Source organism: Mobula hypostoma, chromosome 13 (genome assembly GCF_963921235.1).
Source record: "Mobula hypostoma chromosome 13, sMobHyp1.1, whole genome shotgun sequence".
In the NCBI taxonomy this organism is placed as follows: Eukaryota; Metazoa; Chordata; class Chondrichthyes; order Myliobatiformes; family Myliobatidae; genus Mobula; species Mobula hypostoma.
This window is the reverse complement of record NC_086109.1, coordinates 50,286,485-50,303,619: the sequence shown is the minus strand read 5'-3', so window position 1 is coordinate 50,303,619 and position 17,135 is coordinate 50,286,485. Positions and strand designations below refer to the sequence as shown.

At 47.0% G+C, this 17,135-nt stretch overlaps 1 protein-coding gene across 2 annotated transcripts in view; it reads right to left on the bottom strand.

The window, feature by feature from the left end:
• cacna1sa (calcium channel, voltage-dependent, L type, alpha 1S subunit, a) overlaps positions 1–17,135 on the bottom strand; it is a 469,610-nt gene that overhangs the window by 164,641 nt on the left and 287,834 nt on the right. For both annotated transcript variants that reach the window (XM_063065671.1, XM_063065672.1), the window contains one exon: positions 15,834–15,899. In XM_063065671.1, coding sequence (XP_062921741.1) covers positions 15,834–15,899 — 66 coding nt within the window. The remainder of the gene's footprint in view (positions 1–15,833; positions 15,900–17,135) is intronic.

Sequence of the window (17,135 nt, the reverse complement as noted above, 5' to 3'; positions counted from 1 at the left end):
GGATGGGGTGTCAGAGGAAGGTTTTTTACAGATTGTGGTGGGAATAGGGAGGGATGGGGTGTCAGAGGAAGGTTTTTACAGATTGTGGTGTGTTTAGGGAGAGATGGGGTGTCAGAGGAAGAGTTTTTACACAGATTTTAGTCAGTATAGGGATGGATGGAGTGTCAGAGGAAGGTTTTTTAAACAGATTGCGGTGCGTATAAAGAGGGGTGGGGTGTCAGAGGAAGGTTTTTTGCAGAGATTGTGGTGGGTATTGGGAGGGAGTGTCAGAGGAAGGATTTTTACAGATTGTGGTAGGTATACGGAGGTGTGGGGTTTCAGAGGAAGGTTTTTTTAAAATAGATTGTGGTGGGTATACGGGGGGGTGTCAGGGGAAAGTTTTTAACAGATGGTGGTGGGTATAGGGAGGGGTGGAGTGTCAAAGGAAAATTTGTTACAGATTGTAGTGGGTATAGGGAGGGGTGGGGTGTCAGAGGAAGGTTTTTACATATTGTGGTGGGTATAGGGAGGGGTGGGGTGTCAGAGGAAGGTTTTTTTACACAGATTCTGGTGGATATAGGGTGGGGTGGGGGTTCAGAGGAAGATTTTTTACAGATTGTGGTGGGTATAGGCACAGGTGGGGTGTCAGAGGAAGGTTTTTTACACAGATTGTGGTCGGATTAGGGAGGGATGTGGTGTCAGAGGAAGGTTTTTTACAGATTGTGCTGGGTATTGGGAGGGGAGGGGCGTCAGAGGAAGGTTCTTTTCAACTGGTTGTGGTGGGTATAGGGTGGTGTGAGAGTTCAGAGGAAGGTGTTTTTACAGATTGTGGTGGGTGTAGGCAGGGGTGGGGTGTCAGAGGAAGGTTTTTACAGATTATGGTGGGTATAGGGAGGGGTGGGGTGTCAGGAAGCTTTTTTACAGACTGTGGTGGTTATATGGAGGGGTGTCCTGTCAGAGGAAGGTATTTTACACAGATTGTGGTCGGAAGCGGGAGGTGTAGGGTGTCAGAGGAAGGTTTTTTTAAACAGATTGTTGTGTGTAGGGTGACAGAGGCAGCTTTTCTACAGATTGTGGTGGGTATAGGGACGGGTGGGGTGTCAGAGGAAGGTTTTATTTACAGATGGTGGTGGGAATCAGTAGGGGTGGGGTGTCAGAGGTAGGGTTTTTACATATTGTGGTGGGTATAGGATGGTGTGGGAGTTCACAGGAATTTTTTTTTACAGATTGTGATGGGTATAGGGAGGCGTGGGGTGAAGAGGGAAGGGGCAGAGGCCCTATAAAGAAGGTGGGGGGAGGGTGGGACAGACTGAGTGTTAGACTAAGGTTTTTTACACCGATTGTGGTGGGTATAGGGAGGGGTGGGGTGTCAGAGGAAGGTTTTTACACATTATGGTGGGTATAGGGAGGGGTGGGGTGTCAGAGGAAGCTTTTTTACAGACTGTGGTGGTCATATGGAGGGGTGTCCTGTCAGAGGAAGGTGTTTTACACAGATTGTGGTCGGAAGCGGGAGGGGTAGGGTGTCAGAGGAAAGTTTTTCAAACAGATTGTTGTGTGTAGGGAGGTGTGGGGTGACAGAGGCAGCTTTTTTACAGATTGTGATGGGGATAGAGAGGAGTGAGGTGTCAGAGGAAGGTTTTTTACAGATTGTGGTGGGTACAGAGAAGGCTGGGGTATCAGAGGAAGGTTTTTTACACCGATTGTGGTGGGTACAGGGAGGGTTGGGGTATCAGAGGAAGGTTTTTTACACCAATTGTGCTGGGTACAGGGAGGGGTGGGGTTTCAGAGGAAGGTTTTTTACAGTTTGTGGTGGGTATAGGGAGGGGTGGCCTGTCAGAGGAAGGTGTTTTACAGATTGTGGTGGGTATAGGGAAATTGGGGTGTAAGAGGAAATTTTTCTTGATTTTGGTGGGTATAAGGAGGAAGGTGTGGGGTATCAGAGGAAGGGTATTTACACATTGTGGTGTGTATAGTGTAGAGGGTTGTCGAAGATTACAGAGAGACATTGATAGGATGCAGAAGTGAGCTGAGAAGTGGCAGACCGAGTTCAACCCGGAGAAGTGTAAGGTGGAAGGCCAAACTCCAAGGCAGGGTACAAAGTAAATGGTCGGATACTTGGTAGTGATCAGGAGCAGAGGGATCTGGGGTACATGTCCACAGATCCCTGAAAGTTGCCTCACAGGTAGATAGGGTAGTTAAGAAAGCTAATGGGGCGTTAGCCTTCATAAATCAAAGGATAGAGTTTAAGAGTCGCGAGGTAATGAAGCAGCTGTATAAAACTCTGGTTAGGTCACACTTGGAGTACTATGTCCAGTTCTGGTCACCTCACTGTAGGAAGGATGTGGAAGCATTGGAAAGGGTACAGAGGAGCTTTACCAGGATGTTGCCTGGTTTAGAGAGTATGGATTACGATCAGAGATTAAGGGAGCTAGGGCATTGCTCTTTGGACAGAAGGAGGATGAGGGGAGACATAATAGAGGTATACAAGATATTAAGAGGAACAGATAGAGTGGACAGCCAGCGCCTCCTTCCCAGAAAACCACTGCTCAATACAAGAGGATGTGGCTTTATGGTAAGGGGTGGGAATTTCAAGGGGAAGGTTTTTTACATTAGAGGAAGGTTTTTTACTCAAGAGAGTGGTTGGTGCATGGAATGCACTGGCTAAGTCAGTTATGGAGGAAGATACACTAGTGAAATTTAAGAGACTACTAGACAAGTAAATGGAGGAATTTAACGTTGGGGGTTATATGGGAGGCAGGGTTTAAGGGGCACAACATTGTGGGCCGAAGGGCCTGTACCGTGCTGTACTGTTCTATGTTCTATATGTATAGGGAGCAGTGGGGTGTCAGAGAAAGCTTCTTTACAGATTGTGATAGGTATAGGGACGGGTGGGGTGTCAAGAGATCTTTGTACACAGATTCTGGTGGGTATAGGGAGGAGTGGGGTGTCAGTGGAAGGTTTTTTTACACAGATGGTGGGTATAAGGAGGGGTGGCGTGTCAGAGGAAGGTTTTTTACAGATTGTGGTGGATATAGGTGAGGGTGGTTATGACAAGAAGGTTTTTCACAGATTGTGGTCGGTATAGGGACGGGTGGGGCATCAGAGGATGGTTTTTCACAGTGTGGTGGGTATTGGGAGGAGTGGTGTTTCAGTGGAAGTTTTTTACAGATTGAGGTGGGTACAGTGAGCAGTTGGGTGTCAGAGGAAGGTTTTTTAAACAAATTGTGGTGGGTATAGGGAGGGGTGGGATGTCAGAGAAAGGTGTTTTACACAGATTGTGGTTGGAATCGGGAGTGGTGGGGTGTCAGAGGAAGGATTTTTACACCGATTGTGGTGGGTATAGGGAGGGGTGGGGTGTCAGAGGAAGCTTTTTACAGATTATGGTGGTTATATGGAGGGGTGTCCTGTCAGATGAAGGTGTTTTACACAGATTGTGGTCGGAAGCAGGAGGGGTAGGGTGTCAGAGGAAGGTTTTTTAAACAGATAGTTGCGTGTGGGGAGGTGTGGGGTGACAGAGGCAGCATTTTTACAGATTATGATGGGGATAGGGAGGGGTGAGTTGTCAGAGGAAGGTTTTTTATAGATTGTGGTCGGTATAGGGACAGTATAGGGACGTCAGAGGATGGTTTTTTTATACTGTGGTGGGTTTTGGGAGGGGTGGGGTTTCAGTGGAAAGTTTTTACAGGTTGTGGTGGGGATGGGGTGCGATGGGGTGTCAGAGGAAGGTTTTTTAAACAGATTATGGTGGGTATAGAGAGGGGTGTAATCGGAGGAAGGATTTTTACAGATTGTGGTGTGTGTAGGGAGGAACGGGGTGTCAGTAGAAGGTTTTTTTTACACATTCTGGTGGGGCTCGGGATGGGTGGGCTGTCAGAGGAAGGATTTTTACACTGTGGTGAGTATAGGGAGGGGTGGGGTGTCAGAGGAAGGTTTTACAGATTGTAGTGGGTATAGGGAGGGGTGGGGTGTCACAGTAAGATTTTTACACATTATGGTGGGTATAGGGAAGGGTGAGGTTTCAGAGGAAGCTTTTTTATGGATTGTGGGGGATATATGGAGTGGTGTCCTGTCAGAGGAAGGTATTTTACACAGATTGTGGTCGGAAGTGGGAGGGGTAGGGTGTCAGAGGAAGGTTTTTTAAACAGATTGTTGTGAGTAGGGAGGTGTGGGGTGACAGAGGAAAGATTTTTTTTTACAGATTGTGGTGGGTATAGGGAGGAGGGGTTATCAGAAGAATGTTTTCTACAGATTGTGGTGGGTATAGGGACGGGTGGGGCGTCAGAGGAAGGTTTTTTTTACACAAATTGTGGTGGGTATAGGGAGTGGGGGTTATCAGGGGAATGTTTTTTACAGATTGTGGAGGGTACAGGCAGGGGTAGGGTATCAGAGGAAGGTTTTTTACACAGATTGTGCTGCGTATAGGGCGGATTGGGGCGTCAGAGCGGGGTTTTTTACATTTTGTGGTGGTTATATGGAGGGGTGGCCTGTCGGAGGAAGGTGTTTTACAGATTGTGGTGGGTATAGGGAAATTGGGGTGTAAGAGGAAATTTTTCCTGATTTTGGTGGGTATAAGGAGGAAGGTGTGGGGTATCAGAGGAAGGGTTTTTACGCATTGTAGTGTGTATAGTGTAGAGGATTGTCGAAGATTACAGAGAGACATTGATAGGATGCAGAAGTGAGCTGAGAAGTGGCAGACCGAGTTCAACCCAGAGAAGTGTAAGGTGGAAGGCCAAACTCCAAGGCAGGGTACAAAGGGACGGGTGGGGTGTCAAGAGATTTTTGTACACAGATTGTGGTGGGTATTGGGAGGGGTGGGTTTCAGAGGAAGGTTTTTCACAGATTGTGGGTATAGGGAGGGGTGGGTGTCAGAGGTGGGATCTTTATAGATTGTGGTGGATACAGGGAGTTGTGGGGTTTCAGAGGAACGGTTTTACACATTCTGGTGAGCAGGGAGGGGTGGGGTGTCAGAGGAACGTTTTTTTTACAGATTGTTGTGGGAATAGGGTGGGGTGGGGTGTCAGAGGAAGCTTTTTAACAAATTGTGGAGGGTATAGGGAGAGGTGGGGTTTCAGAGCGTCAGAGGAAGGTTTCTGTTTAAAGATTGTGGTGGGTATGCAGAGGGGTGGGGTGTCACAGGAAGGATTTTTACACCAATTGTGGTGGGAATAGGGAGGGGTGTGGTGTCAGAGGAAGGTTTTTTTACAGATTGTGGTAGGTATTGGGAGGGGAGGGGTGTCAGAGGAAGGTTTTTTTCAACTGGTTGGGGTGGGTATAGGGAGGTGTGGTGTTTCAGAGGAAGGTTTTTTACAGATTGTGGTGGGTATAGGCAGGGGTGAGGTGACAGACTAAGGTCTTTTACACCAATTGTGGTGGGTATAGGGAGGGTGGGGTGTCAGAGGAAGGTGTTTTACACAGATTGTGGTTGGAAGTGGGAGGGGTAGGGTCTCAGAGGAAGGTTTTTTTAAACAGATTGTTGTGTGAAGGGAGGTGTGGGATGACAGAGGCAGCTTTTTTACAGATTGTGATGGGGATAGGGAGGAGTGGGGTGTCAAAGGAAGGTTTTATTACAGACTGTGGTGGGTATAGGGACGGGTGGGGCATCAGAGGAAGGTTTATTTTACACAGATTGTGGTGGGTATGGGGGGGTTATCAGAGGAATTTTTTTTACAGATTGTGGTGGGTACAGGGAGGGGTAGGGTATCTGAGGAAGGTGTTTTACACCGATTGTGGTGGGTGCAGGGAGGGGTGAGGTGTCAGAGGAAGGTTTTTTACAGTTTGTGGTGGTTATATGGAGGGGTGGCCTGTCAGAGGAAGGTGTTTTACAGATTGTGGTGGGTACAGGAAGTGATGGGGTATCAGAGGAAGGTTTTTTCCATATTGTGTATGTCGGGAGGTGTGGGGTATCAGAGGAAGGGTTTTTACACATTGTGGTGTGTATAGTGTAGAGAGTTGTCGAAGATTGCAGGGAGACATTGATAGGATGCAGAAGTGGGCTGAGAAGTGGCAGACCGAGTTCAACCCGGAGAAGTGTAAGGTGGTACACTTTGGAAGGACAAACTCCAAGGCAGAGTACAAAGTAAATGGTAGGATACTTGGTAGTGTTCAGGAGCAGAGGGATCTGGGGGTACATGTCCATATATCCCTGAAAGTTGCCTCACAGGTAGATAGGGTAGTTAAGAAAGCTAATGGGGCGTTAGCCTTCATAAGTCCAGGGATAGAGTTTTAGAGTCACAAGGTAATGAAGCAGCTCTATAAAACTCTGCTTAGGCTGCACTTGGAGTACTATGCCCAGTTCTGGTCGCCTTACTGTAGGAAGGATGTGGAAGCATTGGAAAGGGTACAGAGGAGCTTTACCAGGATGCTGCCTGGTTTAGAGAGTATGGATTACGATCAGAGATTAAGGGAGCTAGGGCATTACTCTTTGGACAGAAGGAGGATGAGAGGAGATGTGATAGAGGTATACAAGATATTAAGAGGAACATATCTAGTGGACAGCCGGCACCTCTTCCCCAGGGCACCACTGCTCAATACCAGAGGCTTTAAGGTAAGGGGTGAGAATTTCAAGGGGGATATTCGAGGAAGGTTTTTTACTCAGAGAGTGGTTGGTGCCTGGAATGCACTGCCTGAGTCAGTGGTGGAGGCAGATACACTAGTGAAATTTAAGAGACTACTAGACAAGTATATGAAGGAATTTAAGGTTGCGGGTCATATGGGAGGTAAGGTTTAAGGGGCACAACACTGTGGGCCGAAGTGCCTGTACTGTGTTGTACTGTTCTATGGTTTATATGTATAGGGAGCGTTGGGGTGTCAGAGAAATGTCCTTTACAGATTGTGATAGGTATAGGGAGGGGTGGGGCGTCAAGAGATTTTTGTACACAGATTGTGGTGGGTATTGGGAGGGGTGGGTTTCAGAGGAAGGTTTTTCACAGATTGTGGGTATAGGGAGGGGTGGGTGTCAGAGGTGGGATCTTTATAGATTGTGGTGGATACAGGGAGTTGTGGGGTTTCAGAGGAACGTTTTTACACATTCTGGTGAGCAGGGAGGGGTGGGGTGTCAGAGGAACGTTTTTTTTACAGATTGTTGTGGGAATAGGGCGGGGTGGGGTGTCAGAGGAAGCTTTTTAACAAATTGTGGTGGGTATAGGGAGAGGTGGGGTTTCAGAGTGTCAGAGGAAGGTTTCTGTTTAAAGATTGTGGTGGGTATGCGGAGGGGTGGGGTGGCACAGGAAGGATTTTTGCACCAATTGTGGTGGGTATAGGGAGGGGTGTGGTGTCAGAGGAAGGTTTTTTACAGATTGTGGTGGGTATTGGGAGGGGAGGGGTGTCAGAGGAAGGTTTTTTTCAACTGGTTGTGGTGGGTATAGGGAGGTGTGGTGTTTCAGAGGAAGGTTTTTTACAGATTCTGGTGGGTGTAGGCAGGGTGGGTTGTCAGACTAAGGTCTTTTACACCAATTGTGGTGGGTATAGGGAGGGGTGGGATGTCAGAGAAAGGTGTTTTACACAGATTGTGGTTGGAATCGGGAGTGGTGGGGTGTCAGAGGAAGGATTTTTACACTGATTGTCGTGGGTATAGGGAGGGTGGGGTGTCAGAGGAAGGTTTTTACACAGATTGTGGTCGGAAGCAGGAGGGGTAGGGTCTCAGAGGAAGGTTTTTTTAAACAGATTGTTGTGTGTAGGGAGGTGTGGGGTGACAGAGGCAGCTTTTTTACAGATTGTGATGGGGATAGGGAGGAGTGGGGTGTCAGAGGAAGGTTTTATTACAGATTGTGGTGGGTATAGGGAGGGGGGGTTATCAGGGGAATGTTTTTCACAGATTGTGGTGGTTATATGGAGGGGTGTCCTGTCAGAGGAAGGTATTTTACGTAGATTGTGGTCGGAAGCAAGAGGGTTGGGGTGTCAGAGGAAAGTTTTTCAAACAGATTGTTGTGTGTAGGGAGGTGTGGGGTGACAGAGGCAGCTTTTTTACAGATTGTGATGGGGATAGAGAGGAGTGGGGTGTCAGAGGAAGGTTTTTTTTACACAGATTGTGGTGGGTATCGGGAGGGGGGGTTATCAGGGGAATGTTTTTTACAGATTGTGGTGGGTACAGGGAAGGGTGGGGTGTCAGAGGAAGGTTTTTTACACCGGTTGTGCTGGGTACACGGAGGGGTGGGGTTTCAGAGGATGGTTTTTCACAGATTGTGGTGGGTACAGGGAAGGGTGGGGTGTCAGAGGAAGGTTTTTTACACCGGTTGTGCTGGGTACACGGAGGGGTGGGGTTTCAGAGGATGGTTTTTCACAGATTGTGGTGGGTACAGGGAGGGGTGATGTGTCAGAGGAAGGTTTTTTACAGTTTGTGGTAGTTATATGGAGGGGTGGCCTGTCAGAGGAAGCTGTTTTACAGATTGTCGTGAGTACAGGGAGAATTGGGGTGTCCGAGGAGGGTTTTTACAGTTTGTGGTGGTTATATGGAGGGGTGGCCTGTCAGAGGAAGGTGTTTTACAGATTGTGGTATAGGGAGGGTTGGGGTATCAGAGGAAGGTGTTTTACAGATTGTGGTATAGGGAGGGTTGGGGTATCAGAGGAAGGTTTTTTCCATATTGTGGTGGGTGTCGGGAGGTGTGGGGTATCAGAGGAAGGGTTTTTACACATTGTGGTGTGTATAGTGTAGAGGGTTGTCGAAGACTACAGAGAGACATTGATAGGATGCAGAAGGTGGCTGAGAAATGGCAGACCGAGTTCAACCTGGAGAAGTGTAAGGTGGTACACTTTGGAAGGACAAACTCCAAGGCAGAGCACAAAGTAAATGGTAGGATACTTGGTAGTGTCAGGAGCAGAGGGATCTGGGGGTACATGTCCATATATCCCTGAAAGTGGCCTCACAGGTAGATAGGGTAGTTAAGAAAGCTAATGGGGCGTTAGCCTTCATAAGTCCAGGGATAGAGTTTTTTGGTCGCAAGGTGATGAAGCAGCTCTATAAAACTCTGCTTAGGCCGCACTTGGAGTACTATGTCCAGTTCTGGTCGCCTCACTATAGGAAGGATGTGGAAGCATTGGAAAGGGTACAGAGGAGCTTTACCAGGATGCTGCCTGGTTTAGAGAGTACGGATTACGATCAGAGATTAAGGGAGCTAGGGCATTACTCTTTGGACAGAAGGAGGATGAGAGGAGACATGATAGAGGTATACAAGATATTAAGATGAACAGATCTAGTGGACAGCCGGCACCTCTTCCCCAGGGCACCACTGCTCAATACCAGAGGCTTTAAGGTAAGGGGTGAGAATTTCAAGGGGGATATTCGAGGAAGGTTTTTTACTCAGAGAGTGGTTGGTGCCTGGAATGCACTGCCTGAGTCAGTGGTGGAGGCAGATACACTAGTGAAATTTAAGAGACTACTAGACAAGTATATGAAGGAATTTAAGGTTGCGGGTCATATGGGAGGTAAGGTTTAAGGGGCACAACACTGTGGGCCGAAGTGCCTGTACTGTGTTGTACTGTTCTATGGTTTATATGTATAGGGAGCGTTGGGGTGTCAGAGAAATGTCCTTTACAGATTGTGATAGGTATAGGGAGGGGTGGGGCGTCAAGAGATTTTTGTACACAGATTGTGGTGGGTATTGGGAGGTGTGGGTGTCAGAGGAAGGTTTTTCACAGATTATGGGTATTGGGAGGGTTGGGGTGTCAGAGCGTCAGAGGAAGGTTTTTGCTTAAAGATTGTGGTGGGTATGCGGAGGGGTGGGGTGTCACAGGAAGGATTTTTCACCAATTATGGTGGGTATAGGGAGGGGTGGGGTTTCAGAGGAAGGTTTTTTACAGATTGTGGTGGGTATTGGGAGGGGAGGGGTGTCAGAGGAAGGTTTTTTTCAACTGGTTGGGGTGGGTATAGGGAGGGGTGGTGTTTCAGAGGAAGGTTTTTTACAGATTGTGGTCGGTGTAGGCAGGGGTAGGGTGTCAGACTAAGGTCTTTTACACCAATTATGGTGGGTATAGGGAGGGGTGTCCTGTCAGAGGAAGGTGTTTTACACCGATTGTGGTCGGAAGCGGGAGGGGTGGGGTGTCAGAGGAACGTTTTTTTTACAGATTGTTGTGGGAATAGGGTGGGGCGGGGTGTCAGAGGAAGCTTTTTAACAAATTGTGGTGGGTATAGGGAGAGGTGGGGTTTCAGAGCGTCAGAGGAAGGTTTCTGTTTACAGATTGTGGTGGGTATGCGGAGGGGTAGGGTGGCACAGGAAGGATTTTTGCACCAATTGTGGTGAGTATAGGGAGGGGTGTGGTGTCAGAGGAAGGTTTTTTACAGATTGTGGTGGGTATGCGGAGGGGTGGGGTGGCACAGGAAGGATTTTTGCACCAATTGTGGTGAGTATAGGGAGGGGTGTGGTGTCAGAGGAAGGTTTTTTTACAGATTGTGGTGGGTATAGGGAGGGGTGTGGTGTCAGAGGAAGGTTTTTTTCAACAGATTGTTGTGTGTAGGGAGGTGTGGGGTGACAGAGGCAGCTTTTTTACAGATTGTGATGGGGATAGGGAGGAGTGGGGTGTCAGAGGAAGGTTTTATTACAGATTGTGGTGGGTATAGGGAGGGGTGGCCTGTCAGAGGAAGGTGTTTTACAGATTGTGGTGGGTACAGGAAGTGATGGGGTATCAGAGGAAGGTTTTTTCCATATTGTGTATGTCGGGAGGTGTGGGGTATCAGAGGAAGGGTTTTTACACATTGTGGTGTGTATAGTGTAGAGAGTTGTCGAAGATTGCAGGGAGACACTGATAGGATGCAGAAGTGGGCTGAGAAGTGGCAGACCGAGTTCAACCCGGAGAAGTGTAAGGTGGTACACTTTGGAAGGACAAACTCCAAGGCAGAGTACAAAGTAAATGGTAGGATACTTGGTAGTGTTCAGGAGCAGAGGGATCTGGGGGTACATGTCCATATATCCCTGAAAGTTGCCTCACAGGTAGATAGGGTAGTTAAGAAAGCTAATGGGGCGTTAGCCTTCATAAGTCCAGGGATAGAGTTTTAGAGTCACAAGGTAATGAAGCAGCTCTATAAAACTCTGCTTAGGCTGCACTTGGAGTACTATGCCCAGTTCTGGTCGCCTTACTGTAGGAAGGATGTGGAAGCATTGGAAAGGGTACAGAGGAGCTTTACCAGGATGCTGCCTGGTTTAGAGAGTATGGATTACGATCAGAGATTAAGGGAGCTAGGGCATTACTCTTTGGACAGAAGGAGGATGAGAGGAGACATGATAGAGGTATACAAGATATTAAGAGGAACAGATCTAGTGGACAGCCGGCACCTCTTCCCCAGGGCACCACTGCTCAATACCAGAGGCTTTAAGGTAAGGGGTGAGAATTTCAAGGAGGATATTCGAGGAAGGTTTTTTACTCAGAGAGTGGTTGGTGCCTGGAATGCACTGCCTGAGTCAGTGGTGGAGGCAGATACACTAGTGAAATTTAAGAGACCAATTCTGTTTGGCTATGTAGCATCTTAATAAAGCCCAAATTTAATTGAGAAAAAAAAAAGAAATTTAAGAGACTACTAGACAAGTATATGAAGGAATTTAAGGTTGCGGGTCATATGGGAGGTAAGGTTTAAGGGGCACAACACTGTGGGCCGAAGTGCCTGTACTGTGTTGTACTGTTCTATGGTTTATATGTATAGGGAGCGTTGGGGTGTCAGAGAAATGTTCTTTACAGATTGTGATAGGTATAGGGAGGGGTGGGGCGTCAAGAGATTTTTGTACACAGATTGTGGTGGGTATTGGGAGGGGTGGGTTTCAGAGGAAGGTTTTTCACAGATTGTGGGTATAGGGAGGGGTGGGTGTCAGAGGTGGGATCTTTATAGATTGTGGTGGATACAGGGAGTTGTGGGGTTTCAGAGGAACGGTTTTACACATTCTGGTGAGCAGGGAGGGGTGGGGTGTCAGAGGAACGTTTTTTTTACAGATTGTTGTGGGAATAGGGCGGGGTGGGGTGTCAGAGGAAGCTTTTTAACAAATTGTGGTGGGTATAGGGAGAGGTGGGGTTTCAGAGCGTCAGAGGAAGGTTTCTGTTTAAAGATTGTGGTGGGTATGCGGAGGGGTGGGGTGGCACAGGAAGGATTTTTGCACCAATTGTGGTGGGTATAGGGAGGGGTGTGGTGTCAGAGGAAGGTTTTTTACAGATTGTGGTGGGTATTGGGAGGGGAGGGGTGTCAGAGGAAGGTTTTTTTCAACTGGTTGTGGTGGGTATAGGGAGGTGTGGTGTTTCAGAGGAAGGTTTTTTACAGATTCTGGTGGGTGTAGGCAGGGTAGGTTGTCAGACTAAGGTCTTTTACACCAATTGTGGTGGGTATAGGGAGGGGTGGGATGTCAGAGAAAGGTGTTTTACACAGATTGTGGTTGGAATCGGGAGTGGTGGGGTGTCAGAGGAAGGATTTTTACACTGATTGTCGTGGGTATAGGGAGGGTGGGGTGTCAGAGGAAGGTTTTTACACAGATTGTGGTCGGAAGCAGGAGGGGTAGGGTCTCAGAGGAAGGTTTTTTTAAACAGATTGTTGTGTGTAGGGAGGTGTGGGGTGACAGAGGCAGCTTTTTTACAGATTGTGATGGGGATAGGGAGGAGGGGGGTGTCAGAGGAAGGTTTTATTACAGATTGTGGTGGTTATATGGAGGGGTGTCCTGTCAGAGGAAGGTATTTTACATAGATTGTGGTCAGAATAGGGATTGGTGGGGTGTCAGGGGAAGGTTCTTTACAGATTGCGGTAGGTATAGGGAGGGGTGGGGTGCCAGAGGAAGGTTTTTTAAACAGATTGTTGTGTGTAGGGAGGTGTGGGGTGACAGAGGCAGCTTTTATACAGATTGTGATGGGGATAGAGAGGAGTCGGGTGTCAGAGGAAGGTTTTCTACAGATTGTGGGTATAGGGACGGGTGGGGCGTCAGAGGAAGGTTTTTGTTTACACAGATTGTGGTGGGTATAGGGAGGGTGGTTATCAGGGGAATGTTTTTTACAGATTGTGGTGGGTACAGGGAGGGGTGGGGTGTCAGAGGAGGTTTTTTACACCGGTTGTGCTGGGTACAGGGAGGTGTGGGGTTTCAGAGGTTGGTTTTTCACAGATTGTGGTGGGTACAGGGAGGGGTGAGGTGTCAGAGGAAGGTTTTTTACAGTTTGTGGTGGTTATATGGAGGGGTGGCCTGTCAGAGGAAGGTATTTTACACATTGTCGTGGGTACAGGGAGAATTGGGGTGTTTGAGGAGGGTTTTTACAGTTTGTGGTGGTTATATGGAGGGGTGGCCTGTCAGAGGAAGGTGTTTTACAGATTGTGGTGTAAGAGGAAATTTTTTCTGATTTTGGTGGGTATAGGGAGGGTTGGGGTATCAGAGGAAGGTTTTTTCCATATTGTGGTGGGTATAGGGAGGTGTGGGGTATCAGAGGAAGGGTTTTTACACATTGTGGTGTGTATAGTGTAGAGGGTTGTCAAAGATTACAGAGAGAGATTGATAGGATGCAGAAGTGGGTTGAGAAGTGGCAGACCAAGTTCAACCCGGAGAGGTGTAAGGTGGCACACTTTGGAAGGACAAACTCCAAGGCAGAGTACAAAGTAAATGGTAGGATACTTGGTAGTGTTCAGGAGCAGAGGGATCCGGGGGTACATGTCCACAGATCCCTGAAAGTTGAATCACAGGTAGATAAGGGTAGTTAAGAAAGCTAATGAGGCGTTAGCCTTCATAAGTCCAGGGATAGCGTTTAAGAGTCGCGAGGTAATGATGCAGCTCTATAAAACTCTGGTTAGGCCGCACTTTGAGTACTATGTCCAGTTCTGGTCGCCTCACTGTAGGAAGGATGTGGAAGCACTGGAAAGGGTACAGAGCAGATTTACCAGGATGCTGCCTGGTTTAGAGAGTACGCATTATGATCAGAGATTAAGGGAGCTAGGGCATTGCTCTTTGGAGAGAAGTAGGATGAGAGGAGACATGACAGTGGTATACAAGGTATTAAGAGGAACAGATAGACTGGACAGCCAGCGCCTCTTCCCCAGGGCACCACTGCTGAATACAAGAGGACATGGCTTTAAGGTAAGGGGTGGGAATTTCAAGGGGGACATTAGAGGAAGGTTTTTTACTCAGAGAGTGGTTGGTGCATGGAATGCACTGGCTGAGTCAGTGGTGGAGGCAGATACACTAGTGAAATTTAAGAGACTACTAGACAAGTATATGGAGGAATTTAACGTTGGGGGTTATATGGGAGGTAAGGTTTAAGGGGCACAACATTGTGGGCCGAAGGGCTTGTACTGTGCTGTACTGTTCTATGTTCTATATGTATAGGGAGCGGTGGGGTGTCAGAGAAAGCTTCTTTACAGATTGTGATAGGTATAGGGAGGGGTGGGGTGTCAAGAGATTTTTGTACACAGATTCTGTTGGGTATAGGGAGGAGTGGGGTGTCACAGGAAGGTTTTTTATATAGATTGAGATGAGTATAGGGAGGTGTGGGATGTCAGGAAGGATTTTTTTACAGATTGTGGTGGGTATAGGGAGTGGTGGGGTGTCAGTGGAAGGTTTTTTTTGGGAGATGTAGGTGTCAGAGGAAGGTGTTTTACAGATTGTGGTGGGTATAGGGAGGGGTGGGGTTTCAGAAGAAGGTTGTTTTACAGAGATTGTAGTGGGTATAGGGAGGGGTGGGGTGTCAGAATAAGGTTTTTGAGAGATTGTGGTGGGTATAGGGAGTGGTGTGGTTTCAGAGGAATTTTTTTACAAATTGTGGTGGGTACAGGGCATGGTCGGGTGTCAGTGGAAGGTTTTTTACACATTGTGGTGGGTATAGGGAGGGCTGGGTGTCAGAGGAAGATTTTTTACAGATTGTTGTGAGTATAGGGAGGGGTGGGGTGTCATTTGAAGGTTTTTTACGTATTGGGGTATAGGGTGTGGTGGGGTGTCAGAATAAGGTTTTTTTTTACAGATTGTGGTGGGTATCATGATGGGTGGGGTGTTAGAGGAAGGTTTTTTACACATTGTGGTGGGTATAGGGAGAGGTGGTGTGTTTGAGGATGGTTTCTTCCACTGATTGTGGTGTGTGTGGGAAATACCCTGCCAGGGGTGCTGGAAGAAGCAGATGCATTAGGGACATTTATGAGATGCTTAGATAGGCACATGGATGATAGAAAATTGGAGGGTTATGCAGAAAGGAAGGTTAGATTGATCTTAGAGTTTGTTGAAAGGTCGGCACAACACCATGGGCCAAAGGGCCTGTATTGTGCTGAAATGGTCCGTGTTCTATGTATTTAAAGCAAGGGTGTAATTCTAAAGTTTTATAAGGCCTTGGTCAGACCACATTTGGAGTCTGGTGAGCAGTTTTGGGCCCCACTCCTGAGAAAGGACGTGCTGCATTGGAGAGGGTCCAGAGATTCATGAAAATGAGCATGGAATGTAAAGGTGAACACACAAGGAAGTTTGGTATCTCTGGGCCTGTACTCACTGGAATTTAGATGAATGGGGAGTTTCATTGAAGCATACCAGATATTGAAAAGCCTAGAAAAAGTGTTGATTCAGAGGATGTTTCCAATAGTATGAAGGCACAGCCTCAGAATACAAGGACATCCCTTTAGAACAGAGATAAAGAGGAATTTTTTTTAGCCAGAGGGTGGTGAATCTGTGGATTAATTGCCACAGGCAGCTGTGGAGACCAAATCATTGGATATATTTAAAGCAGGGATTGATAGGTTCTTGATTAGTCAGGGTGTGAAAGGCTGTGGGAGAAGGCAAGAGATTGGGGTTAAGAAGCAAAATAAATCAGACATGATTGAAGAGTTGACCAGGATTGTTGCGCCGGATGGGCAAATTCTGCTGTTATGTCTTATGGTTTTATAGAAAAGCAACAGAGCTCTCTTCCACGCAGAGGATATCTGGCCTCACCTGCATCCCGATGACTGCATATATGAAGAACAGCATCACGATGAGGAGTGCGACATAGGGAAGGGCCTGCAAAAATCAAAACAAGACCAATGAAGTCTGACCCAGAACCTATCCAGTCCCTCCTCACACTCTCACAGATTTTGATAAGCACTCAGCTGAGATACAAAAGTTTAAAAGTATGTACCAGCAAGCTAAAGAACAGCTTCTACCCCACTTTAATCAGACGCTTGATAACGGTAAGATGGACTCTAGCCCATTATGAACTTGCAGTTTATCGTCTACCTGCACGGCATTGTTCGGTAGCTTGTACACTTTACTCTGCACTGTCTTGTTTTACCCTGTGGACACAGCTCAGCACATCCATGAACTCTGCCTACACTTCTCAATGCCTCAGTAAAGCAGCCAGCTTAATCACAGAGCCCACCCACCCTGGCCATTCTCTCTTCTCCCATCAAGCTGAAGATACAAAAGTCTGAAAGCATGTACCACCAGGCTGGAGGACTCACTGTTATCAGACCTCTTGGCCTCACAATCTACCTCATTATGATCTTGCACTTTATCTAGTTCCTTCAATTTCTCCACCAATGATGGGGTAGTTTTTGATGTCCAGCACAGTCTTGTGATTATAAAAAGGTGTTTAAAAAAGACAAAAATACGTTTAGTTTGCTCCATAGGAGCCACTGCATCTGAGCTCACCACCATCTTAGCAGAAGTCCCCCATTGTTAATGCAAGCCGCCTATTTCACCCTATGTTTCAATTTACACATAATAAATAAACCTGAATCTGAAGATACGTTTAACAGGTGACTGCTACGTGGAGGCTAGGCAATGGAATGGGTACTGATTCAAAATTGTTTAATGTCATTTCCAGTACACAAATGTAAAGGAGAACAAAATATTGTTACTCCGAATCGGATACAGCACAAAAAAAACAATAAAACAAAGAACTCAATAAATATAAATACAAAACATAGCTTATATACATAGATTGATTGTATGTGTCACAACCACGGATTCGGCAGCACAACAAATACGGCAATTGCACTCATGAATATGCATGTGTCAGCTAATTATTACATTGTGATGGTACTTAACTCCCTTCTTTTTGTCATGGTGCTTGAGCAAAGCACAGCAACGTTTCACTGCCTGCTTGTACTCGGCTTTGCATTCGTTTTGTATTTTAGTGATTCCATTTAGCCACAGTGTTGGCTTCATTTTCCATCTGAGAGTTTTAGTTAACGGCCCTGTTTGGTCTAGTGTTTATTGTTTTTCTCTCCCTCTAACTTTGTTCGCATTAAAGTC